The following is a 26,431-nucleotide window of genomic DNA, read 5'->3' as shown; positions in this document are numbered from 1 at the left end:
TCTGAACCTGCAGATCCAAAGCAGCGTCAGGGTAAGCCATAGTCGGTTAGATGTGAGGCAGAAATGAATGGCAGTCCATTATATGGCGCACTCATAAAGTAAACTAACATTCTTTGTGGTGTCAAGGGAAACCGAGCTCCACAGATTTGTAAAGGTGATGCATTTATTTTTCACATTACTCTGTGCAGCGCAGGTTGATATCAAGAAAATGAACTGAAAATGCAGGTTATTGAAGCTACAGGATGCTGACATGTTTAACTGCATTTTAGGGAGGGGTGCCTATGCAAGGGTGAAATTCAATGAATGTCGTGTCTTTTGGAGTAGACGAATAGCACAAGAAATCAGATCTGTAGGGTAACTGAAAAATTCAAAGGGGAATAAATACATTTTCTTATATGTTGTGGCTTTTGTTTATTTTGATTGCTATGCTGGTGTACTCATGATGTCATATTTTATTTATATATGCTAGTCATTTCAGAATTCTGCCTGTATGAGCATTTGCAAATATGAATATGAATAGAAACAGACTCAATATCGGATAAAAAGAAAAAACCATTCCAAGTATACTTTCAGTCCTGCAGTGTAAACTTAGCCTATCACTTAATCAAGCCTCATTTTATAGAGACACAGTTATAGTTTCCATTATCATAATGTGGTGGCATAGCTTCACAGTGGTGAGCACTGCTGCCTCACATGTTGGTTCAAATCAAAGGCCGAGTTAGGCATACACTAAAGAAACTACAGTATATCTTAGGGCCTCACAGTCTAAAGGGACCTCTCCAAGTTTCACATTTTTTTCATTTTGTTATACTTTCATATGTGAAAGTCTAAATAAATTAAGCCTTTCTTAAGTTAAATGGTAGACAAATGGCCAGGGGAAAGATCATTTTCCTGACTAAAGTGAATTAAAAATTAGCTGAAAGCAACAATAACAAAAGACAAGCTGTTTGCACTTAGTTGTTAAGTGCATAAAAAGTGATAAACCATGTGGCTTATCTTTTCAGGGCAGCATTCATGTTTTTCATTTACAAAAGCAAGAAAGAAAATGTAAACATAACTGACTACTTATGTTATCGTACTAATCATGTTACAGTTTGCAAATTATGTTTTTGAGGCAATTACCTTTTTTTTTAGGTTTACAATGGTAATTTACTTCTAGGAATGAAATACAATCAGTCACTGGGAACAAAATTGTGGTATTATTTTCTTCTTAATCAATATCTAGAAACTGAACAGTGAACAGCTTACTTTTATAGCTATAAGGGAGCAACCCTTCCACCATCCCCTTAAGCATATGCCATGCATCATTATGGCATTCTTACCAAGTTCATTTGTTAGACTGCGGTATTCTCTGCTTACTCGTGTCAAATTGGGCCTCTATAGATTCCCATCTCAGGGCTTTACCAAGTCTAATCAGGCCCTGGTTAAAATCCTGACCCAGACACTGACTGTGTGCATATTGCACATTCTCTCCATCGCTTCATAAGTTTTTATCTCTGTGTTTTTGGCCTAAATCCTAAAGATATGCAGGTTAGGTTAATGAGCACTCCTAAATGGGTTTCTTTTATCCGTTTTGATGGACTGGACCCTTGACTAGGGTTGGTCTTTGCACATGCCCAATTATGTCAGACTAGGCCATGGCCCCCATGACTATATAAATGAATTTGGCACGTCAGCTTATGGGTGGATTAACTCTGCGTCCATCTTGGAGCAAGTCCCAGCCCAGAATAAATGGAGAGGGTTGGCGTCAGGAAAGTCATCTGACCATAAGACATAATGTCAAAACCTATTGTTACACACATGCGAATGGGGAACAGTTTACAGGCTCAAATAGTGGTATCTGCCAGCCAGACCTGGGGTCTCACCTGACCCTCTCTCCTCTTATTCCCCTGTAGCCCAGCCATGAACCCTGACTCATCACCATTGGTCCAGCCCCTGCTAACATCACTTCTGGCCAACCCTGATGACATCATTTCCTTTTCCTGCCACTTTAGTTTCATTTCCAGTTGTCCTGACTCCATCTCTTCCCCCTAGCCACCATATTTATAGAGCAGTCTCAGTTTGTTAACTAGTTCATTTGTGAACTCCACTAAGGAAAACGTGTTTTCTTTGCTCTACTGATTTTTCAGTATGCGGAGTGGCCATCTTGTTTGGTCTGCTGCCTGATATTTTATCACACTATAAAACATTGACCACACATAGAAGTGGGGAAAGAGGAAGAAGAAGAAGCTTATGGGTGGATCTATATGATGCAATACTTGTATTCAACAGTTCAGACATGTATTTTTAAATATATTACAGTTAGAAGCTACAATTTGCCAAAAAAGCAAGTTTTAATAGATAGATTAGTAAGTTAATTTAATGTATGTATTCTTACACTGGGAAGCTGAGTAGGGATGGAATATGACATGAAAGATGGAAAACCTTAGGACATCGATCACAGCACAGCAGATCCCCTCCATTAAGACAGACTGCGCAGAAATCTTCATTTTCAATAGCAGTGGACCCATCTTGTATCTCTTCAGAGTATTTCGAACAAGGAGATCTATTTTTTTCTGAGCAGCTGGAATCCCAGTCTTCACTCCTCATTTCTTTATGGTTACCTGAACTGGAATCATTCAAGCTATCCTCTTCAGGCATGTCTGAGTGAAGTTCTGACAGTGGCTTACATGAACTGTTATCTTCAAAAGGTATTTTCTCAGGAGCACCTAAAGTGGCAGGTTCTTCTTCACATGTTACATCTTGCTCAATTGACTGGAGACCTTCACTTTTTATTTTTGTGGACCAGCTGGGATCGAAGGTTTCCTTACTTATCTCTTCCATCTTCAGTGGCCTGATTATTTTCTCTTTTGTTTCTTCCTCCAAGCAAGGCAAAATCGAAGGGACAGATTGCACATTGCTGACAGAAGATGGCCTTTCTTTCTTAGGACCATCTTGATTTTCAATTTCACAATGTGTTGTGTCTCCTAAAGGTCGGTGGAAGCTGGCAAAGTAGGTTGGCTTCTGGTCTGGGTCTTCCTGTTGAGAGAGAAAATTTGCTTATTTATGTGCTTTCTTGTTAACCAATGAAGAGAGATTAAAAACCAGCATGTGCATACTATGTAATGTTTGTTTTCTGTTGCACTTGTCTTAAATGTGCTTAATGAGCAGTTCATGAGAAGAGCCTTGCTTTATAGTAGTGTGCTTGTATTGTATTTAGTAACATTGTTTTGGGCTGCTTACAATTGAGTTCAATGAAACATCAGTCCATATTTGAAATAAAAGCCTTAAAGCTTAGTGAATATGTCCATTGTAAAGCAAAGAATCTTCCGACATGCTCACTTTCACCTTGCAATTACACCCATAATAAATAAGTGCCATTCCCCAGTGTTTTCAAACAATGCATAATTCATTTTTGTGGGATTCCTTGTGACTTCCTTTGCACATTTCTGACTTTATCACATGTAGGGATGTGGTTAGTTGAAGCTACAGTTACGACCTAACTGACTCTAGGCCATACTTTTAACTGAGGATAATGAAAAAATATTCAATCTCTTTGCTGATTCTTAATATTGTGGAGAAGAAGCATATTCCCCATTTTTTAGAAAAATGGAGCATGGTGGAGGCAGGCATCTTTCAAAAAACACTGACAAATTGATGAGAAGCAAAAAGCTTAAAAAAAACACAATCATGCAGTTGATTCTTCAATTTTGAATTTAGAATTCCAAGATAATTGTGTCAAAGTTGCTTCGCCAGTCTGCATTATTGTCAGGTCAGGTCAGGTTGGGGAGCAGGCACTAGTACAGCATGTTCCCGCACCCGCCACACGATGAAACTGCTCAGGATCCCGGTTGGCAAACCTCCAGGCAGACACGCAGTCCAGTCCCACCATCCAGAAATGACCCTCTATCTCCCACAGCCAGGTGTTACATGGGTGTCCCCTTGGCTTGGTCCAGCCACCCAGGTTCTCAGAAATGAGAATACTGCGAGCCAGATCACCTTCTAGGAATTGTACCACATGGATGTACTACCATAACGTAAGCGGAGTGGTGGCTCTGAGGCTAGTGATTGGCACTGGCAATCGGAAGGTTGCCGGGTTCGAATCCCATAAATACAAATAGGGACTCTGCTCTGTTGGGCCCTGCTTAAACAAGGCCCTTAACCTGCAATTGCTGAGCGCTTTGAGTAGTGAAAAAAGCTCTATATAAATGCAAAGAAATAATAATAATAACTGATGTTCCCTCACAATGCAGGTAATGTGCCTCATTGAGGAGTCCATGAGCAACCGCTTGTCCAACACAAAGTTAAACCAGCGGTACCAAGGATTCTCTGAAGAGACACAGTACCAAAGGAGTCCAGTCTTCATCACAAGTCACTGGACAGTGTCCATGTCTCGCAGCCATATAGCAAAACAGGAAGCACCAGACTTGGATCTTCGTCCTTTTGCAGAGAAATTGAGAGCAGCACATCGCTTTCCAGTGACCTCATGACCCCCCCATGCTCTCTCAATCTGTCTTCTGACTTCGTAGGAACAGTCACAAGAGACATGAATGTCACTGCCGAAGTTAGTAAACCTCTCAACAAGGTCGACACTCTCTCCGCAGACAGACACATTGCTGATGGCTGTGCCCAAGAGCTCATTAAAGGCCTGGATATTGGTTTTTATCCAGGACACTCACAAGCTCAGACACTCAGACTCCTTGCTCAGTCTCTCGAGAGCCCCTATCAGAGCCTCCATTGATTCTGCAAAGATCACAGCATCATCAGCAAAGTCAAGATCAGCAAATCTTTCTTCACCAACAGATGCCCCACAGTATCTAGACCCCACGACCCTGGCCAGACCCTAGTCCATGAAAGCATTGAACAGAGTAGGAGCAAAAACTAACCCCAGAATCAACTGGTGAAAAACGCAGAGGTTCTGCCTCCACTCTGCACAGCATTCACAGTGCCAGTGCACAGGCCGGACGTGAAATCCAGCAACGTCAGGAGGATACATCTTCGTCGCCATGTACTATAAATATCTTTGTATTTTATGTTGAATACAAAGATGCAGCGGATAATTCCAGAGTACATTTAGATGCTTTAAGTCTTCTATTTTTTAAAAAAATCAAGAATAATACTCAACTTTTTTCTTGTTTTGAATTATTAGCTCATGTTCTCACATCATGGGTATACGTATATTTGTGCACTATTTATCGTAAACCAGATGGATATTAGCTATTTCTAAACAGCTACAGGCACATTTTATTTTTGAATCACCAAAGACTTCCTACCACAGATTGCTTCCTTGTCTACGAGTTTCACATATACAGAGAGAGAAGAGAACAGTGATTTTTCCCTCAAAGAAATCAGTGAAAAGCATATTTTTTTATTTTCAAATGTAACCTTGCTATGATAAATATACTTCTAAAACATATATAAGAGTGTATAACGGTATGTTTGACAAAATGGGAGGTTGCCGCTTCAAATTGCACGTATTTCGTAAGACTTAAAGCTTTTTAAAGCTGGTGTGCTGTTAGCATTCATTGTAAGCAACTCCAGAAGATGCAGAGTTGTATTAAATTATTAAATACAAATGCAGTCAATAAAACAAGTGTGCTGTGCAATTAAACGGTATACAACTACTGTGAAAAAATAACTTTAACTTCACAAATACCAAACGTATGCATCTAGAGAATTTGCACTTTTAAAGTTTGTTTTAAAAAGTTTTTTTTCTGGTGGAGAAAAGTCAGAATTTAATGTTCTCAGAGTAAAACAGAAACTAATGCTGTTTATAATGTCTTTAAAAAGTCCTATGATATATTGTTTAACAGTCTTTGAAATTTAAAGACTAACAAATTTAACATTATTTTTGAAATGTTAATAACAAGACAAGAAAACCTTAAAAAGTTCATCTAATTTATTGGTCATTTTGAAGAAATAGTTTGACTTAAACTCTTATGTTAAAAGATGTATCTGGGCTAAAATAGGTAATATCAATTAAAAAATAATTTTCTGGGAAAAATAAATGTTACTTTTCAAACTAAAACAGTCTCATTAATTCACTACTGAATAGATTAATTATTAAGAAGAATCAAATAAACCTTTTTCTCTATTATCCACTCCTCCGATGTTTCTATTGTGTTCTCTTTGTTCAGTTCAATCAGAATGTGGATGCTGCCATCTTTTTGATTTGCTTCGGGGTGAAGCTTGAATATTGGTACTTGACCTGGCAGTGGACAGATGTTCAAACGTTCCAGCCTTACATACGGCACCAAGGCATTTTCCTTGTGATTTCTGAAATCAAAAAACAACCATGATAACCATAAAATACGCATAAGCCAAAAAATGGTATAGACCGTAGAACATACTGAGCTGCCACTTTACATTAATTAGCAGTGAAGGTAACAAAATTAAACACCTAAAGTATTAACTTGTTGTAAAAGAGAGGTGAGCCACCACAAGCTACCAGAACGCCTTCAGTGATCTTGAAATAAACACTTGAAATGTATTCAAGACATGAGGCACAATTCACTTCCCTTTTACTCCATTACCCTGGTGAGGATAAAATTGGCCATATGCTAAGCTGAACAGATCAGGCTGTTTCTTCCTTAGCAATTTTTATAGTTCCTTCAGGGGAATTCAGCTACACAGGGACACACCAGGATATTCCACAGATAAATACTTCCCAGCATGTCCAGTGGGTGCCCTGCCATCTTCTCCCACTGTGTGGGGACACTGGAGAGTATGGTAACTACATGACCAAATTACCTCAGCTGGTTCCTTATAATCTGGAGAAACAGTAGTTATAATATGAGCTCCTATCATATCACTGAGCTCGATTCCTTCACTTACTGTTTTTATTATGGTCGTAAAAATAGCCATCTCAGGAACCATTCGAGAATTTCCCATAAATACAAGGGACCGTCATGGACGTGGTATACATTCTTGTCATGCCTTAAAAACCATTCACTGATCAATTTTACCTTGTGTATGGGTACATCATCATCCTAATAGACTGGGGTACCATCAGGATAGTAATGCTTCAGTACAGAATTACTCGCATCACTCAGAATTGCTTTGTATTATAAGTAATGGCTACTGGACTGTTCTTAGATTTGACATAGTCTTAAATTATTTAAAGTAAAATAAATCAAGGAATCCTGTTATTTACTGTATAACAATATATTAATGAAACAGCATCTGTTAAAATATATATATATATATATATATACTGTATATAAATTAAAAAAAAAAAAACACTTACACAAACGTTCCAGTCTCCTACCTTTCTGCAGCATTGTTGATGATCTCATCGTTCTTGTGTGGTGTACTTTTCCTTGAAATGTTTCTCTTACTTTCACAATCATAATTTCTTCCTTCTTTAAGCAAAAGAAAATAAAAATGAAGTGCCCTAATCTAAAAAATATGATTAATAAGCAATGAGTTTTTTCTGTCTCTCATGTTATACACACAGGATATGAAACAATTATTGGCATATAGTAACACGCGTATGACCTGTATATTACAGAGATGATTTTTCCTGAACATCTGCCTCTCCTGCACCAGACCAATGGTGATCGCCCATGCTGACTTAAACTTTGAGCTGAGAGAAGCACAGCAATTTCATCTATGTGGTTTTAGGTCATCTAGGCCAATGGTACCCAAAGTGTTTTGGACAGAGGACAAAAGTCAGATCATAAGGGGGCCACTTGAGTCTGACAGTTACCTGTTAGCGTAATTTTGTTTTACATTTCCCAAATTTATTTTATTTAAAGGCATTTTTGTGAAATTTACTAAGACCTGGATTTGTGTTTCAGACTCCTAAATTTCAGCCAGTGATCCATTACAACCTAAGCCATGAAAAGCTGTTAATTGCAGACAGCCAATCAGCAATAATGTGTGTGAGAGAGAGAGAGAGAGAGAGAGAGAGATGGAGGCAAGGAGTGTCGACCACAACAAGCCAACAGGAGCAGAGCAAAAAGGCATGGAATTGAATCAAGAGCTGTTAGCGTTGGTAAGAAAGTTAGATGGTGTGCTTTGTGGTAGTAGTTTTAGAGCTATCTCTCCAGTATGGAAGTATATTGGTTATGGGTCACTACTACTTTTGATTGATAAAAGTAAATGCTTAAGTAAGTCCATTGATGCAACTGAATGACTTCAAATTCACTTTTCTCTGATGACTAATAGCTTACAGATCATTCGAATTACACTTGGGGACCACTGGTGGTCCTCCCACCCCACTTTGAGAACCTCTGATCTAGGCTGATCCTTTGCAATCAGTGCAACTGCGTCCACTCATCCTGATTCCTCCTTCTAACACACACCTTCTACTTTCCAGTGACAGAGTGGTCTATACTTTAATATTTAGAGGATTTGTTCCCTAAGAAAGTGGATCTGTGATTCTGCAGTCATCAGGTAATTGCCTTTATTTCCAATGTTGCTAGATGAAGAAAGAAGGCGAGCCTTTACAAATAAATACAAAGAATAGAGTAATAGACAAACATTTGCAGGCCAATTATGCTATGGTGCAACAGTGCACCACTTGACCAAACTCATCTCCTCACAAGACACTGATTGGGAACTGCTGTCAGTCAAAGGAAGGTCTACATCTGACAGGAATAGTGAAGATGGGTAAAGGATATGATTATGTCTCTGAAATGCACCCATGTGGCCATACAGAGATAGCGAACACTGGGACACATTCTTAAGATGTCCAATCTTGTTCTTCTGAAACTTTCTCACCACACACCCCTATACCTAGGCACAGTGCCGAAAGGTGATACTTTTTCTGCTGTACTTTGAACCAGCAGCAATCTGAAACTTGTGGAAGTTGGTGTATATTTCTCTGGCATGTAGCCATGCTTCTACAACATTAATAACAGAGAGACAGTCGTGAGCTTTAATACTGTATTGATGTATGTTAATCAGTACATTACTAAATACATTAACGCACTTATTAGAAAGGACAAAATCTCCAGCATCTTATCTAAATTTTGCATTTCACCATGACATACGACTCCCTCGGTCAAAAGTTGCACTCTGGTAAGAAGTTCGTTGAGCTCTAGGTTTCATCAGCTAATGAGCAGGTCGTTCCCAACTGAGAAACCACTCTAGACGACTACTATCTAACAGCATTCACACAGGTGCTCCACCAGGAGACACCCCTGGGGTTAAAAAGAAACATTGGGTAAATAAAATTGTGTCTGCCAGTGTTTTTCTCAGTGGAAGAACATTTCAATGCAGGTGAAGAGACTGAAATTAGGGAGCCATTGGTGAACTGAGAAAAGTTAGCACTAACAGAATGTCCCTGTAATATGTGGAATGCAGAGGGTGTTCTTCTGTGTTTTTTTTTTACAAAGGGTGTATTTTTCCCCACATTTCTCCCTTGAGTGTGTATGTGTATGCAAGAGCTACAAGCGACACTGGGGAAATGAAGCAAAAAAGCAGTATGTTCTCTGATCTCTTGTGCACAACCGTGGCGTATTCCTAACAGTTAAACATTAGACAGTTTAAAATGCACCTCTCCTATAGGAATCAAATACATGTATTTACTGAAAATGTGCAGTATGTTTTTTCCATTTGTAAAGTATAACGATTGCCTAGGTGCAGGAATTCACCCTGTGGTTTCAAAGGCAAGTGCTACGGGTTACGAAGACGCTGTCCCATGAGACACTACCCAGACCATCTCCTCATACATTTGCCTGGACTGTTGTAACAACTTTATCTATCATAAATGCTATGGTAAGAACTTAGCATTCTAAAAAATAAGCGTGTCACAAAAATAGATGGATGAATAAAAACATCTTAAATTATTTAACTTAATTTTCTATTATTGAATCCAGAAATAGGAGTGTCTATTGTGCAACTTACAAACACAAACCAAAGACTTGAGGACCCAGTATTAAAACGGCACCACCCAAACTGGGACTACACGGGAATCCACTAAGAAAGGGTCAAGAACTTAGAGGTTTCAGAGCCACCTCTGCTCTCATTTCAAAAGAAGTGCATTGAATAGGACATACACAGGGGGCTGCCAGAGAGCCAGCCCAGCCCAAAAGGGTAATAATTGGGGGTGAAAATCTGCTGCTTGTGGGTCACTAGTCTATTTTAACACAATAGAAGTGTTCAGTCTGAGACCACCTCTGCAAGTAAAAGGATGGCCACAATCTGAGAGCTTAGAGAAACAGTAGATGTTTAACCTAATCACCTAATCAAAAGGCTTACAAAGCTCTTTTTATACAAAGTACATAACTGGGAGAACAGCCACCCCTCGAAAATTAAAGACTTCAGCATTTCTGGCACCAAAATATGTTCAAGGCTTTATGTCTTGGTTCACTGAGCATCCCCTAGTAGTCAAACTATCCATCCATTTACAGACCAATTTATTTAAATTTAAGGTCACAGGGAGTAACAGGGAAACACATTGGGTGCAGTTTCCAGTTTCTTTCCAAATCCCAAAGATGATTAAGTTGGTGTCAATAAAAAAGATAAGTGTCGGGATGAGTACAAGTATACTCCATGAAGGACTGCATCTTGTACAGAACTGATTTGTTTTGTGTCAAATGCTGCTGAGTTTCCAGCTTCTTTTAACAAAGTAATGAAGTATACAAGGTCTGAAAATGGATGGATGGACTGATACAGCAAAACAAGATACAGGATACTACAATAACATGTTTGTTATAAAAGCAATAATGTCAATATAATTTATCATTTACAACAAAACATTCTGCAGCATTTTAGTTACCCAAATCTTATGTTTGCTAATTATAAAAATAACAAAATTTTGCAAGATGGCAATAAGCTTTGGTAGAATTAATCTGCTGACTCTACCTGAATGTGATTTACGCAAAGCCAGATGAGGAACACTGGATGTGGTGATGTCTGAATTGCAGAGCAATTTATTTAGAGACAAATTTATTGGCTGTTCAAACTCCCAGTTGCCTTCTTTTTCCGGATCTTCTTTCTATTTTATAAAATTGAACAAAGATCAGACACATAGTGAATTAAATGCTTTTTTGTCTCTTAATTAAATGGCTAATTTCCAAGCTAAAATCTTCTTCATTATGAGATCTTGCACACAAACTCCACCAGTACAGAGCCCTCTTTCATGTTTATTCCAACTGTATTCTTTTCTCCTGCTACATACATGCTGCTCCAGTGAGACTTTGGTCCTAATGAAAACCTTTTGGGTTATATAAGCTGGTCCCACTTCATGAATTTCCCCTTAGAGTCACAGGGTCAATAATAATAATAATGATACATTTTTATTTAAAAATGCCTTTCAAGGTACCCAAGGACACTATACATTAATATACATAACATAAAACAGTCCAATGTACAGGCATAATTAACAAGATCGCAAAAAGCAATGTTAAAAAGATCAGTTTTAAGTTTAGATTTAAAAACAGAAAGTGAGGTACAAGTATGGAGCTCCAAAGGCAGGGCATTTCACGACTGTGGCCCTGACATCCTAAAAGCCCTGTCACTCATAGGGAGCAATCTGCACAGTGGAAAGGATAACTGCAAGGAGTGAAGAATGAAGTGAACGTGATGGAGTATATGAATATAATAAAGAAGACAAGTGAGGTGGGGCTAGACCAGGGGTGGGCAATGTCAGTCCGGGAGAGCCGCAATGGCTGCAGGTTTTTGTTCCATCCCAGTTTCTTAATGAGAAGTCAATTATTGCTGATGAAGCACTTATTTGCTTAAGTGGAATTTTTAGGCACCATTTTAGTGGTCTCACTAAGGTTTCCCACCCTAAATTGCTTATTTCAATCTTAAACAGCAGCATTCACTGTTTTAATGTCTCCTTATTAGCAATAAGATGTAAATGACAAAGCAGCCAACAGTTCTCCATCCATTTTGTTTCCATTTACATCTACAGTATGTGTGTTCATCATGCACTGTTTGATTTAATAAAACAGTCAGTCAGTCATTGTACAAACTGCTATATCCTAACACAGGGTCACGGGGGTCTGCTGAAGCCAATCCCAGCCAGCACAGGGCGTAAGGCAGGAAGAAACCCTAGGCAGGGCGCCAGCCCACACATCAAACACAATTTAGGATTGCCAATGTACCTAACCTGCATGTCTTTGGACTGTGGGAGTAAACCGGAGCGCCTGGAGGAAACCCACGCATACACAGGGAGAACATGCAAACTCCACACAGGGAGGACCCGGGAAGCGAACCCGGGCCTACTTACTGTGAGACAGCAGCGCTACCACTGCACCACCGTGCCACCCTATTTAATAAAACACTTAGTAGAAAATGTGACAGACTGAAAATGATCCTTTTTAGGCTTTAAATCATTTGTAGGATATCCTACGATATAAGACCTTACATTGCAGAGCAAAAGCCAGAAAACTAAATCAGGTCTGAGATTGACAAGGATTGCTTCCTAATTAAGAAGTTGTTGTAGCCACTGTGGCTCTTCAGCACCGACATTGCTCAACCCTGGGCTAGACCATGAAGGGCCTTAAAATCTAAAAGGAGAAGTTTATATTGAATGCAGAAAAGGACAGGTAGCCAATGTAATTTTAGAAATGTACGGGTAATATGTTCCCAAGTTTTTAAATGTGTAACCACTCTTGCTGCTGAATTTTGTACATATTGTAGTTTGTTTAGGCTCCGAGCAGGGATACCAAACAACACTGCATTGCAATAGTCAAGTCACGAGGTGACAAAAGCATGAATGAGCATCTCAGTTGCAGTATTGGAGATGAATGGATGCAGCCTTGAAATCTCCTTAAGGTGGAAAAATGCAGCCTTGGTAATATCATTAATATGTGGATCAAAGAAGAGTGTGGGATGACGAATAACAACAACCTGCAGGCAAAGATATAATAAAGCCCAGGATTTTTACTGAGACATTATCTATTTTCGTTAAAATGCCTTGAAGGGCAAATAACTAAAGCCTCAATTTTATGACCTCTCAGTCAGAGAAAGTTTTCAGACAACCAGTGTTTTATGTCAGCCAAACAGGTAACCAATGCAGGAGGAGATAATGTTTGCATAATTCCAGTGTGTAGATAAATCTGTGTTTTATCAGCATAACAATGAAACCGTAAACCATGCCGTCTAATAATGGCACCAAGAGTAAACACAAGGCCAAGAACTGATCCCTGAGGGACACCCTGAAACAAATAGGATGGTCAGACCTAAAAGTACTGACGGTAACAAATTGCCGTTGGTCCTTAAGGTACGATTTAAACCAAGCAAGAGCATTTCCAGCAATATTTAACACAATCTCAAGTCTAAACAAAAGAATGTCATTATATACCATATCAAAAGCAGCAGTGAGGTCCAAAAAGGTCATTAATGTTAAAAGACCACAAACTGCTGATATTAGGAGATCATTAGTCACCCTGACAAGTGCTGTCTCTGTACTGTGACTGGCCCCAAAGCCAGACTGAAGTTCCTCAAACAAGTCATTAGAGGCAAGATGATCTTTCAAAGGGCCTGCAAGAGCACATTCTAACATTTTACTAAGAAAGGGAATATTTGAAACAGGTCGATGGTTTTTAAAATCCTCACGGTTAAGTTCAGGTTTGTTGTGGACAGGTGTAATAGGATTATGTATATTCAGGAAATGGATGGCTGGATACACTTTAAGAAAAGCAAATACTGCACCCAACCATAAATCCATTTACAGAACATCAATTGTGCTTAATAAGATTAGGAGCACCCAGGTTTCTAGTACAGCCCCTCACTTGACCTTAATTTTTTTAATTCTTGGTAAAGCTAATTTCTCACTGGAATTCATCAGCATATGAAATATCCATCGATCTACTTTTTGAACCCACTAAATACAATTCAGGGCTTCAGGGACGGGAGCTTATCCCAGAAGTATTGTGCATAAGGTACGAGAAGCCAGTTAACCTGAACACTGACGCTTTTACGATGCCCATGAAATAAATATTCATAATGCATACTACTTGCCTCTGCAAGATCTATGCATGGTTTGAATTTTAGTCAGCCACAAAAGTACAATTTTCTTGTGGCACATACAACAAAACATTTTGTGGCCAGCTTATACAGCAGGTGCAACATAGCGTGCAAGACAGCAGTCCTCCTCCACGTTCAGGGACCATGAGCCAGCTTTTACATCTAAATGCTATGAAATGAAGGATGACTCTAGCAAAATATGTGTATAACACACACGCTGGCAAAAAACTAACATCTAACATTTTCACATCATCATAACAAGGTGGGCTTTTTATCTTCTTTAAACTTTATGTTTCAAGATACATATTAACAGATTTTTTCCTTCTCTGAATTGTTCTGTCACGATGCCAGTCTAATTACCCACAGACCTTTTTCAGGCTATTCAAGCAGAGCCTAATCCACGGTATATGTAATAGTATATATGTAATAGTTCCTGCCTTGTGCCCTGTGTTGGCTGGGATTGGCTCCAGCAGACCCCCGTGACCCTGTATTCGGATTCAGCGGGTTAGAAAATGGATGGATGTAATAGTAATACAGGGGTATAAACAATCTTGTCATAATCTTATACCAATTTTATATTTAATTAATTGGAAATTATGTTGTACAAGATATATTTCAATACTGGACTAGTTGTCTTTAATGTGTTGTCCAAGCTTATTTTCAGAGAACAGTTTCAGTGAAGATTTAAATTAACTTGAACTGAACTAAATTTATTTCAATTGACATAACCGATTATGATGAACATTTTAAAGAGATAAATAAAGAAAAATAGGATATCTCTTAAATTATTGAACAATTAAAAACAATTCAGGACAGATTTTTCCACAAATAAAGTAAAAGTTTCACATGGTTTAGAGCCTGCAGTTTAATTTCTATTAAGGTACTGAGACGTAGCACTTCTAGTTCACAATACACGCAGTATGTACTATACTGTATATGAATACTGAAACACACTATGCAGCATATAATGTTTGTGTCGCCCGGTCTCTAGGTAGTGCTTGATCTTACCTTGCACTTCATGATGCCTTGGTCTGTGCAATCTGTTGCTATGTTATCAGTGGCCCCAGTGTGTGGGTCTTTAGGGGACGCTCTTGCCGCAGACTTGGAGACAGAAACTATGGTTTCAGCCTGGCTTTCTTTAGATGGAGTATTTTCCTGAAGTATTGGGTCAGTTATTTTCAGTGAGCTGGTAATAGCCTCGCTGGTTGTCGCAGATGTTATTGGTGAGGCGACCTTTAAAGCAGAATCCTGCAAGAGAGTTCAGACAATTAACTATTATTTCTTACACATAATCAAAGCAGCAGATTTTAAGTGGGTCAGCAATACTGAGTCGTTGCTTGGTAATGATTTTGTACCTAAAAAAAGAAAATGTAAATGAACTGGCAGGGTTAAAAATGAAGATCATAATGAAACAGTATTACAGCACCAAATGAGTCTTTTTGTATTCAGTGTGTAACCCTAACCTCCCTTCCACACACTGTAAAGAACTTGTAGATTCACCACAATAGTCATCTAAACCATTAACTGGGTTTTACTTTAGCATTAAAACAGAATGTTTATACAACCAGTAGACCCACAATAGAAAGCTAAAGGAAAATAAATACCTGGATTCTGCTGTGTGGTATGTTTCTCCTTATTGCAGTTTAAAGCTTTAATGCAATGAATTGTATTTTAAATCATACCTATAAAATTTGTCCAATTTGGAGTCCTCCAGATTCTTCCAAGTTTGAACAAGGCTAAAAGCTCAAACCGTACAACCGCCATCCACCTTTCACAGAAAGCAGAAAAGCACTAGTTTGATGTAATCGCAGAAGATGTGCTCTGAGAAATGAAATCTAACAACGGGCTCAGTTATTCCCTGGGCAACTTATTAATGTGAGGTTAAATAAATATGGAGCTGCAATTCCGTGTTTTTCCATCATTAGCAGCCTTACTAAGTATGCATGAAATCACAGTAATTAAAATATAAAACAATTTGTATTGTGATATCTCCTGTTCATCCTGACTAGTTAAACTATCTTGCTGAAATCTCTTATTTAGCTTTGTTTTACTGACATGGAAAATCTATTTTTATATTTTTACAGTACAAGTGCACAATCAAAAGTGTTACAAACATTACAGTTGAAGGCCTTTGTATGTATTAATTACTTTAATGTGTTGCATGGCATACTAAAAAAACACAATGGCCATGATGTTCTGAAGAACTATATGATGGTCAAGTGGTGAGCACTACTGAATGACCATTTGGCAGTTCTGGGTCCAGCCCTGCATAACTGCAGTGTCTATGAGGAATTGACACATTCACCTTATGCCCACATCCTGACCTCACTGACTGTGTGGGTTCTGAACATTCACCTTATGCCCACATCCTGATAAAATGCCTGCTGGGTTTTTTAGAAATGCTAAATTGACCCTGAGTGAATGTGTTGGTGAGTATGCTCCAAGATGGACCGGCTCTTGCCCTTCTCATTTAATACTCCTCGGACATGCCTCAGATCTCTGTGACCCTTTCGTGGACTATGCACATTCAGAAAATGGAAAGCTATTTACATACATAGCAAGTGTAAAAAGAGCGACTGCTTAGTGACCACTTTGTTCTCTTAAAACTCACACGAGACTGTGCTGTGCTCTAAACTGCATATGATGTAATTGTAACATCACTTTGCCAGTGTTTTGCTTCAAGCAAGAGGAGGAAATGCCACATGCGTGTTTACTGCAAATCTTAGGGTTGGATTCATTTTGAAAGGAGTAGAATAAATAGCAGAGCTGGACATTGAATATGGACTGGTGTTGCTGAATTTTCCCTTGAGACCTTAGTGAAAAATGTGGTTAGTTTTGCTCACTCTTTCTATTATGTAGTCCAAACTAAATACATTATTGTAATTCTTTGTAAGACAGCAATATGAAAGTGTTAGTGAGTTGATAAAGAAGCAATTGAAATAAATGCATATCACTAGTTAAAACTGAAAAAACTTGCATCCATCGTAATATATAAAACATCCATCTACTATATTAAGCTGAATGTATGTTTGTGTGTTTGTCTGGTAAGCAAATCCACATCACTGAACCTCCAGTATCTCTGCCAGAATCTTGCACAGATTCTCCATTTGTACAGAGGAAGACAATAAGCTATGTTTTTTACTCTAAAAGTTTTTCCCTTGGGGAACTTTATTTAGATAGATAGATAGATAGATAGATAGATAGATAGATAGATAGATAGATAGATAGATAGATAGATAGATTAGTGACCACACCTGCACTTTTTACTGCCCTGGGAAGCATTTTCAGAACTGAGCACAGGTATGCAAAGTTGTTCTTCATGGTGAGTTTAGTCGGTATAATTGTGGCATTGTGTAATCTGAGCCTAACAATCTGTTCAGTGCTCTGCCAATGTCTGCTGAGAAAGATGCTGTGAAGAACTCACACAGCAGTTCGCACTGATGCATCACATTTCTTGGAAGCTGTGTTCAGTTCTTGGCCAGGTAGTAGTCTTTGTTAGTCTGAGTATTTTCCTTTGGCCTAGATGAGTTTTGTCAGGAGACACCCTTTATCACCCATATCCAAAACTAACCATACTAGATTAGCCGAAAGTTCTAAGTTGGCCTAGTCAGTGGCATAGCTAGGGGCCGGTCCACCCGGGTGGCACATTTTTGGGGGCGGTGTTATTGGCCAAAAGGCTCAGTACAATTCATGTGTAAGCAGCAGGGTTTGGAAAAATATCACTCATGCATGAAAAAAGTACAATTCTCTGATTTTTATCCACAAATGCTTCAAAAATAATTTTCGGACTGTCCTTCTGTGACGGCATCAGACACAGCAGTTGAAATTTATGAGGCAATAAAAAAAATCCGCATAAACATTACACCAATGATAATTTCCAGGAAGATAAACAACTAATTTACAATTTATAATTTCATTTCGTTATCAATCCGAATGTGTTCTTGCTCTGCGCAGAAAACATCCCCACCTATCACTTGTACACTACACTGGTTCTGGTTTTCACAGCGTAATTATATTAAACTAATAATCAGAACACGGCTTATCAGTGCATCTATACTACGTATATTCTTGTCTAGTTGATGCTTATAAATAACTAGCTGAAATATTCAGCATTGCCCGGAAGGAAAATAAAGTTTTTTTTAATTGTTTGAGAAAAATACTGTATAATTAAAAAAAAACACAACTTTAAAAATAAAAATAAAAACTCCCTGCGTGGAGTTTGCATGTTCTCCCCTTGCCTGTGTGGGTTTTCTGCAGTGGGCTGGCGCCCTGCCTGGGGTTTGTTTCCTGCCTTGCGCCCTGTGTTGACTGGGATTGGCTCCAGCAGACCCCTGTTACCCTGTAGTTAGTATGTAGTGAGTAGGATAATGGATGGATGGATAAAGACTCACTAATGTGCTTGTCTTGCGGTGCTATATGTATGCTATTATCCAGCTGAACCGGCCAACTGTATTTAATTTGAAAAGCAACAGGGGCGCGGTGGTGCTCAAACATAAAGAATGCTGGCAGTCACCTCCAGTTCGCCCTCGTGTTTTTTTTAATTGTTTGAGAAAAACATAATATAAAAAAACACAATGGTAAAAATAAAAATAAATTAAGAAACAAAGACTCACTAATGTCCTTGTCTTGTGGTCTTGTATGTATGTTATCATCTAGTTGACGCTCGGAACCGGCCAACTCTATCTAATTTGAAAAGCAACAGGGGCGCAGTGCTGCTCAAAAATAAAGAATGCTGCCAGTCGCCTGGTATATACTAATTGTGACATCACGGGATCCTAGAAAGTATTTAAATCGTCAGAACTACTCTGGGCATCTCTCTGCTAGAAGGAATCATGTTGCCAAAGTGCTTGCATCGTTTGTGCATTAGCAGCTAAGTGACTGTCTTTCTTAGGAGGTTTACTTTTTCCGGTGTACTGGCCTCGCTTGCGTATCCTCGGAGCTGGAACCCTCACCCTGACTCTACGTCTCACTTCTGGGCCAGACAGACGCACACACTTCGACACGTAGAACTCTATTTAATTTGAAAAGCAATAGGGGCGCGGTGGCACTCAAATGTAAAGAATGCTGGCAGTCGTGGTGGTTGTTCCGAGTGGATGATAACATGCATACAAGACTGCAAGATCACCCCTCACCCTACCCAGAAGGGGGTGGGTTACGTCTGGGTTACGTCTGATTTCAACCTACAGTATTTTTACTCGACCAATGAGGAACATGTGTACCAAGTTTCATGAAAATTGCTCTAGCCGTTCGGACGTGATGCTGGAACATACATACACACAATGACTTTTATATATGCTAGGGGGCTTCGCCCTATGCTCGCTTCGCTCGCCAACCCCTGTGTTTGGTTAATCTGATATACAATCTTAATTTTTTTTTTCTTTGGAATTGTTTCAATTTCATTATTTGCACTTTTACTTTAAAGCTTCATTAAAAACCATTTTTTTTGGAGACACATTGTGACAACGCAACGTATAACTGCCCGTGAGTGAATATCGTTTCTGTTTCTCTAATAAATAATCTGACTTTTTCTAAAGTTTGTCCCTGTGATTTATTGATTGTCATAGCAAAAGATATTCTCACAGTAAACTGTAAACGTTTTAATAGGAATGGCATATCATGATCTCCTTTGGTGTGTAATGTTATTCACGGAATATATACATTACCTTTCTTTTTGCCTGTTAAAATTTGCATCGCTTCTCCGTGATCATAAATATACACCTGACCGAATTGTGTATTCTTTGAAATTCAAGTTGTCATTGCTTTAACTGTTGCGGGACCACAGATTCTCACAGCATATGGTCTATTATTGTGTAAATCCACGTTTTGTGCATAAGAATGATGCAAATGGGAAAAGACTTTGTTGTCTACTCTTTGCCTTTTATTTCTGATCTCAATTTGTCCTGCTCTTTTTTCAATTACACCTGGTTCTGATGATTAATCACCTTTTGTTTTGCGGTAATGCGATCATTTTTCTATCTTTTCTTTGATACTGTAGCGACTGACATGATACAGTGTCACAAAAGTTTTACTTGAACAATCGCTGACTTCGTAACCCCAAACACAACTTTCTGGCACCCTCTCCAATCCCCGCGTCTCGCCCCTTACCGCATCAATCAATACCCCCCTATCACTCTTCCATGCTGTACTCCACCCTCCTTCAATCAGACCGAACAGCGACTTAAAACCAAAAAGGCCGCAACCTGGCTGGGACGCTGCAATACTTTCGAATTTTACTGGTTTCATAATCTGTTATCTGCCTTTTTTTCTCTCCAGCGTCTTTGGGTGTCTATTCTCCGTATTGTCCTTATACGCTTTATATGTGTTGAGAGCAAAGGATCTGTGTGCACTACATGCTTTTACACGACTGACTGTTTTTTGATGGATGTGCTCTTATAATATCAGTTGTAAGTAGGGCGTGTCTTGCAAGAATCTCATGTTCCACGTCCCCGCGAGATGGCCCAGGGACAGTCTTTTGGCACCAAGTCTCATGTTTACGGTCCCCGCGAGATGCTCCATGGCATGTCTCTTTTGTCTCATGGGTCTTTTAAATGTCTTTCGAGAACTTCCGAGAAGATCACGTATCGTTGCCTTGCTTTTGCTTTTCAGGATTTCTTTTTATAATAGAGAGATCGATTATATGTGAAAAATGATTGCTGTTTCCCTATATATGAATAAATCTATACAAAATGTATCTTTATTTTTCTCTATGCGTCATTTTAATTTTCTATTTAAATACGTTAACATATTCAGATATGTTGGAGGGTGGCACACTGAAGCACCACCCCGCCCCGAGCGGCACAAACTTGAGATACGCCACTGGGACTGGTCTCAGCAACTTGCAGAACAAGCATGAGCACATGTTACTATGAGCTGGGGTTCCATCAATGGTTTGTTCTGTAAACCCAAAGATACTGAGATGGGCCTTAGCCTAATGTGTAGCTGAAAAGAGCCAAAATTATAAGTATAAAACGTGAGCAGGAGACGGTAAAACTTATGGAAAGGAATACAGTACAGTACTCACAGGTTTTCTAGTTATAGGTAAAATAATGAGTAAAGTAAGCAGGATTTGTTGCACTAAGTTATAATAAACATGTGCATAATGGACTGGCCACATTTTGGGTTGAAAAGAATCATACCTTCTGCTACTCACAAGAATTGAAAATGTGCTATTGCCACAACCCATAAACAGAGGAGTGTAAACCTCACCCTTGTAACTGGAACAGCTACAGGGAGGCTGAAAGAGATCACACATGAAACGGCCAGGTAACGCTGAACTATCTTCAGCCTCGGTGGAATGTCCAAAAAATACTTTGGACAAATACAATTATGGTGCGGGTGTCACCTCATCTACAGTGGGTTCGCTACCAGCCATCAAAAGGTTACACCTTGTGTACAATTTGTAATAAGAAAAATATGGCCTAGACTCTTTGCTCATTTATGTCATTTTTCTCCCGTCTGCCCAATTTCAGATTTTTCAGTGCTGCGCTGAATGGTCAAGGAGGGTCCTTAGCTAGACGTGAGCAGATGGCTGGCATTTCCTGCTGGTGGGAGGGAGAAGCTTAGAGTCAGTGTGCACAAAAGTATAAAGTGGGATCTTTTTAAAGGGTGCTTTAATTAACACTTTATCTTTTATAGTCTCCTGGATATAAGCATATAAATCTGCCTGGCTTTCCTTTGGTTACTTTTGTTTAAACGTCATCTGGACGTTTGCTTGATGTTTATATTGAAATTGCAATAAGAAATGGGAGGCAATTACACATGAGTAGAAAGCTTGGAATCTACACCTTTACTGACAGATGGAGTTAAAACGTGATGTTTTAGAGGTAAATATTTATATCTTTTCCCGATTGTAAAATTATAAACTCTACAAACATTAAGTGTCAAATTGTTTTCACAGATATCGCCAGGGAGTTCTGGCTGTAAGTTAAGTTAACTGTTCACATGATCACAGGCAGGCAGTGTAGTCTAGTGGCTACGGCCTTAAAGTCCATGAATTGGTGGCTGAGGTGTTGTGTGACCATCAGCAAATCCCTTAGCCTGCCCATTATCCAATTACATAAAATACATGGAAACAGTTGTATGGCACTTCTTTATTCATTATGATTTTCACTGTAAAGAACTGCAATATGAAATGAAGGTTAGTTGTGTAAACTGTGGGCCCCTCTCAGTGTTGGTCAAAGTCCATTTGGAGCTTTAGGTGGGGTGGTGAGACGTTGCCCCTCACTTTCCTTAGTGGGTAGTCAGTATTATTAGACTTCAATGACCTTTTTTGTTTCAATTGGTGTCTGGCTCGGTGTCTGGAAATGCACACCACTTCAGTAACACAAATGGCACCCCTTTGTGTTGTCATGGACAGCAAGCAAGGACTGGCAGCCTGGCCAGGGTGGTTCAAGGCATTTCATCCATCCTGGAGCCCAGGGGAAACCATTCACGTGGACTAGTTGCTCCACCAATACAGAAGGTGGTAGCTTCCCTGGGTTATTGCGCTGCATGGATACTCGCAGGGCAGGGAGGTATTTGCAGTCTCATTAGACCATCCTATTAGGTTCCATGGGTGCCATTAGGAGAAGCTGCAGGGCCACACTGTCCCTACCTTAAGGAACTTACGCCTGACCTGGAGGTGCTTCTAATGGCTAGTGCTGTAACACCAGACGTACTCCTGGGTTTGGTATAAAAGGGCTCTGATGCTTTACCTCAGGGAGTCAGACTTGGGAGGCAAAGGACGAAACTCACCTGGAGGAGTGGAAGGAGAGGAAAGACAGCAAGAATGAAGGAGAATATTGTAAGTAATTCTGTTTGTGCAGCCATTAGGAGAAGCCTGTAGAGGTATTTGATAATAATAAAATATTTATTTGAACTCAGGGTTGGTGTTTGTGTGTTTGGGGCTCAGTCACACCCCCTACAGGTCACAAAGTATATACTGTGGACTATAAGAAGTGTGTGCCCCTTGGTGTATGGAGCATGAGTGTTTTTACTTTCATAAACGGAGCCCAGCATGTAACATCAGATTTTGTGAAATACCTATAAGGAATCTAGTCTCCTTTATGTGTTGATTTTTTTCATTTTAACTCTATACTCTACACTAACGTTTGTATTTTTGTGCAGCCACACACACTATACACGACACGCACACAACAGAGTAAGGAGAGTCCCAGGGTCTTTACAATGTAAAGTGTAACAGACTGGTGCAGTGACTGTAAAGCCCAGTTAAATTCCTACGTGCCAAGGGCTCATTCTGTCATCCTGATGAATATGTCCGCGTTCTAACTGTAAAAAAATATGTGCAAATAACCGTAATATATCCTGAACCTGTAAATCACTTTGGATTAAAGAGTAAGCCTAATGTTATTATACAGTATGCCCAAGATATTATGTAAAATTTACAGTTGCCTGCCCTTTATTCTTTTCAAAAAGGGAATCTTAAAAACATAAAAAGTAAAACCCGATGAAAGTTGTCTTTTAGCTGTTTGAACAAGTAGGTCCTAGATACCTTACACAGCAACAGAAAAGGAAAAGCTGAAAGGTTTCTCCATTTTATAAGGTATCAGTCATCACACTGGCGCAATGATGGGGTTGTTGTGACACTGTACTATGTATAAAATTAACTTTCTGCTTCATACATCCTTTAATTTATGATGTGACAAGTTTACAAGTTGTTACTAGTCAACCGCTGACAGAACTGTTGTTACAAACTGTTCACAAGCCAACTATAGTGCCCTCCACTATTATTGGCACCCCTTGTAAAAAGGGATAAAAATGAGAAACATCAGACTTTTAATTGAAACAAATTCAAAGAAAAACAAAGCCCTGATCAACAAATCAAAATTTTTAAAATTAACATTTTTATGAGGGGTGCCAATAATAGTGGTGGGCACTGTACATAGAACAGTTTGAGCTTTACTCCACTCCAAAAGCTAAGCCCAGCTTCATTAGTTGTATTTTAACTGTGAGTAGCAGGGTGACGCAGTGCTCAGCAGTGCCATCTCACAGTTCCAGAAACTCGGGTTTGATTTTTAACTTGGGCACCGCTTATGGGGAGTGTTAGTGTGTGGCTGTGTTCTAAATGTTCCTGTGTGGGTGAGAGCCCTACAATGGACTGACACCCTGTCCAAGGCCGGGCTGCGTCCAAAGGTAAAGAACAGTCTTCTCCCCATGTGACCCTGAACTAGATTAAGAAGGTTTACTAATGGATGGATGGATGGATGTCTACTTCAGTACCATGCACTGATATAATTAACATTTTTTATTCTTTAATATCTAGCTCTTCCTTTTTTTTCTTTATATCTAGATTAAATATAGCCAAAATATGACATCTTCAGAAAGTGCTGCAGCTACAGTTTACCATTTTAAAAAACCTTGAGCTTTAAATAGTATATCTTGACTGAATGATGTAGGTCAATAACCCCCACTGGGATGTAATCTAAGACCCGATTACTGCAACATCCTATGGCAGGCATATCCAGTTGTCATGTCATTTAACACGCAGCACAGTTTTCTCTGGTGTAATAATAATTATACTGTGGCATCTTGACAGAATTATTATATTAAATGTTAAACTGCCTCGTGATGTTGATTAATCACATGACTCGTTCGTATTTAGTAAATGTAAGTTCTAAAACTGGCCATCTTGTGATACTGCTATTGGCCCATGTGTTTAACATGTCATGGTTTATCTGCACTATGTGCATTGCCAAAGTTTTAGTACTTTACGCTTGGGAAGAGATGTTTTAGTAATGCTGAAAGAAAGATGTTTGAGCAGCATGCATCTTGACTTTTTTCAGTTTCTCAGTACATCAGCAGCTGAAACACTCGCAGCAGTTGCTCTGTGACCAAGCACTTAGTCACAGTGTTGTGTTTGCCAGACATCAGCTGATTCTGTATGACATGAAAATACAAAGTACATACTCTCTGTGCATGCCCAGCAGGAAGAGGAAAATCATGGGATTTTGGAACAGCCACATCTACTAAACTCTCCAGACAAATCAGTCTGTGGCCTTTTTTTGTGTCCTCACCTTGTTGCCATTTTGCAAGAAATGAAAACGTCAATGTGGCCTTAAAGGAGGCAAGGAGGCTCACAGAGCATCTTCAACAAAATTCTTTAGAGGCTTTCTATAAGCAGATATATGAGAAGCGTCTGAATAATGTTTTAGACTAGTGGACATCTTTGAAGAAGGATGTATATAAAACGGTTACTATTCTACTTCCCTGTGACCCCAGTCTTAGAACCTACTTACTGTATTATTTACATTTTATTTTTGCTTAACTATGTTTGATTTCATAAGTGCCAGAGAAGCATCCCATCATACAAATTAAGGCATGAAAACAACAAGACCCTGGGTTCAGTCCCTGCTTCTGATGGATGGGTTGTGTCTTGGTGTGGATTGTTAAAGCAGCCAGCATTACAAATGCAGAAAAAGAGAACATTACTGCACTATTGATTTAAATTTGTAAAGCATCCTGGGAGAGTGTTCATTTTGGATGCTATGTGCAAGAAATATTTTTATTTGTTGCAAATACAATCAGAAATACATCATCAGTAGTCAAATTATATTTTAAAAATCGTCTTCACTTAAACAGTAAAGATATCATGTCGGACATTACACTTGAGCACACAATCTTAGTAAAATTAAGCACAAGCAAAACTCCTAAACCTTTAAAATGAATATTAATGCGTAGAAAATGTGTAGCTTTTAGATTCATGAGCTGGATAAAAAATGCATACTCTGTACAATATTAATTTTAGACATAAATATTACACTATTATTTAAAACTGATATGTTTCCTGCCTTGTGCCAGTGTTGCTGGGTTTTATCTTTTGCCTTGCTCCTCCATATATTAGAGAAAGTATTTTTAAAAAATCTGATTAGTATTCCTGAATCTAAACTAGTTTTAGGGATCTGAGGAACTTATGGACACCGTGAAGCAGGACAGTATGCCATAGAAAAAGATTTATTTGGTCATGAGATGAAGAAAAAAAATATAGCAGGCTGTTCAGCAGGCAGGCAAAACGTCTGAACCAAAAATAACCACAAGAACCAACTATCAAACTAAAAATCATTAACCAAAATGTATCAAACAAAAAAAACTGATATATACAGAAAAAAAATGACTGTTTGCTGAACAACCTTCATCTTGCACTGAAAAAATGGGAAACATCTGACTTTTAATTGAAACAAGTTCATTCAAAGAAAAAAAAAAGCCCCTCATCAATAAATAAATATTTTTAACAAAAACACATGTGCCACAACAGCAGTGATTTTTGTTTCTAACCCTTCTTACTAATTTTTACAAGGGGAGCCAATAATAGTGGAGGGCACTGCAAATATTGACCAAAATATGTATACTGACCATAATATATTGCCCAAAAAAGTTCAAACTTAAAGATGCCTAATGCTATTAAGTTGTGTCTATGCTACCAAAGCTTTTTAATTATAAGATCCAAGCAAAGAATGCCAGAAGCTTTGTGCCACCTCCTTGTATACTGTAGACAGATTGTGATGACAGAATGCATAATGTCACATGAGGA

At 38.9% G+C, this 26,431-nt stretch overlaps 1 protein-coding gene across 3 annotated transcripts in view; it reads right to left on the bottom strand.

The window, feature by feature from the left end:
- Positions 1-26,431, bottom strand: part of trim66 (tripartite motif containing 66) — a 138,883-nt gene that overhangs the window by 16,229 nt on the left and 96,223 nt on the right. For all 3 annotated transcript variants that reach the window (XM_039748384.1, XM_039748401.1, XM_039748393.1), the window contains exons 10-14: positions 14,914-15,153; positions 10,792-10,924; positions 7,247-7,340; positions 6,063-6,255; positions 2,378-3,018 (exon numbers count right to left, since the gene is read on the bottom strand). In XM_039748384.1, the coding sequence (XP_039604318.1) occupies positions 2,378-3,018; positions 6,063-6,255; positions 7,247-7,340; positions 10,792-10,924; positions 14,914-15,153 (1,301 nt within the window). The remainder of the gene's footprint in view (positions 1-2,377; positions 3,019-6,062; positions 6,256-7,246; positions 7,341-10,791; positions 10,925-14,913; positions 15,154-26,431) is intronic.

The sequence above is a fragment of the Polypterus senegalus genome, chromosome 1 (assembly GCF_016835505.1).
Source record: "Polypterus senegalus isolate Bchr_013 chromosome 1, ASM1683550v1, whole genome shotgun sequence".
Lineage (NCBI taxonomy): Eukaryota > Metazoa > Chordata > Cladistia > Polypteriformes > Polypteridae > Polypterus > Polypterus senegalus.
Note: the sequence above shows the minus strand (reverse complement) of the source record. Positions and strands in the feature narration are given on the sequence as shown.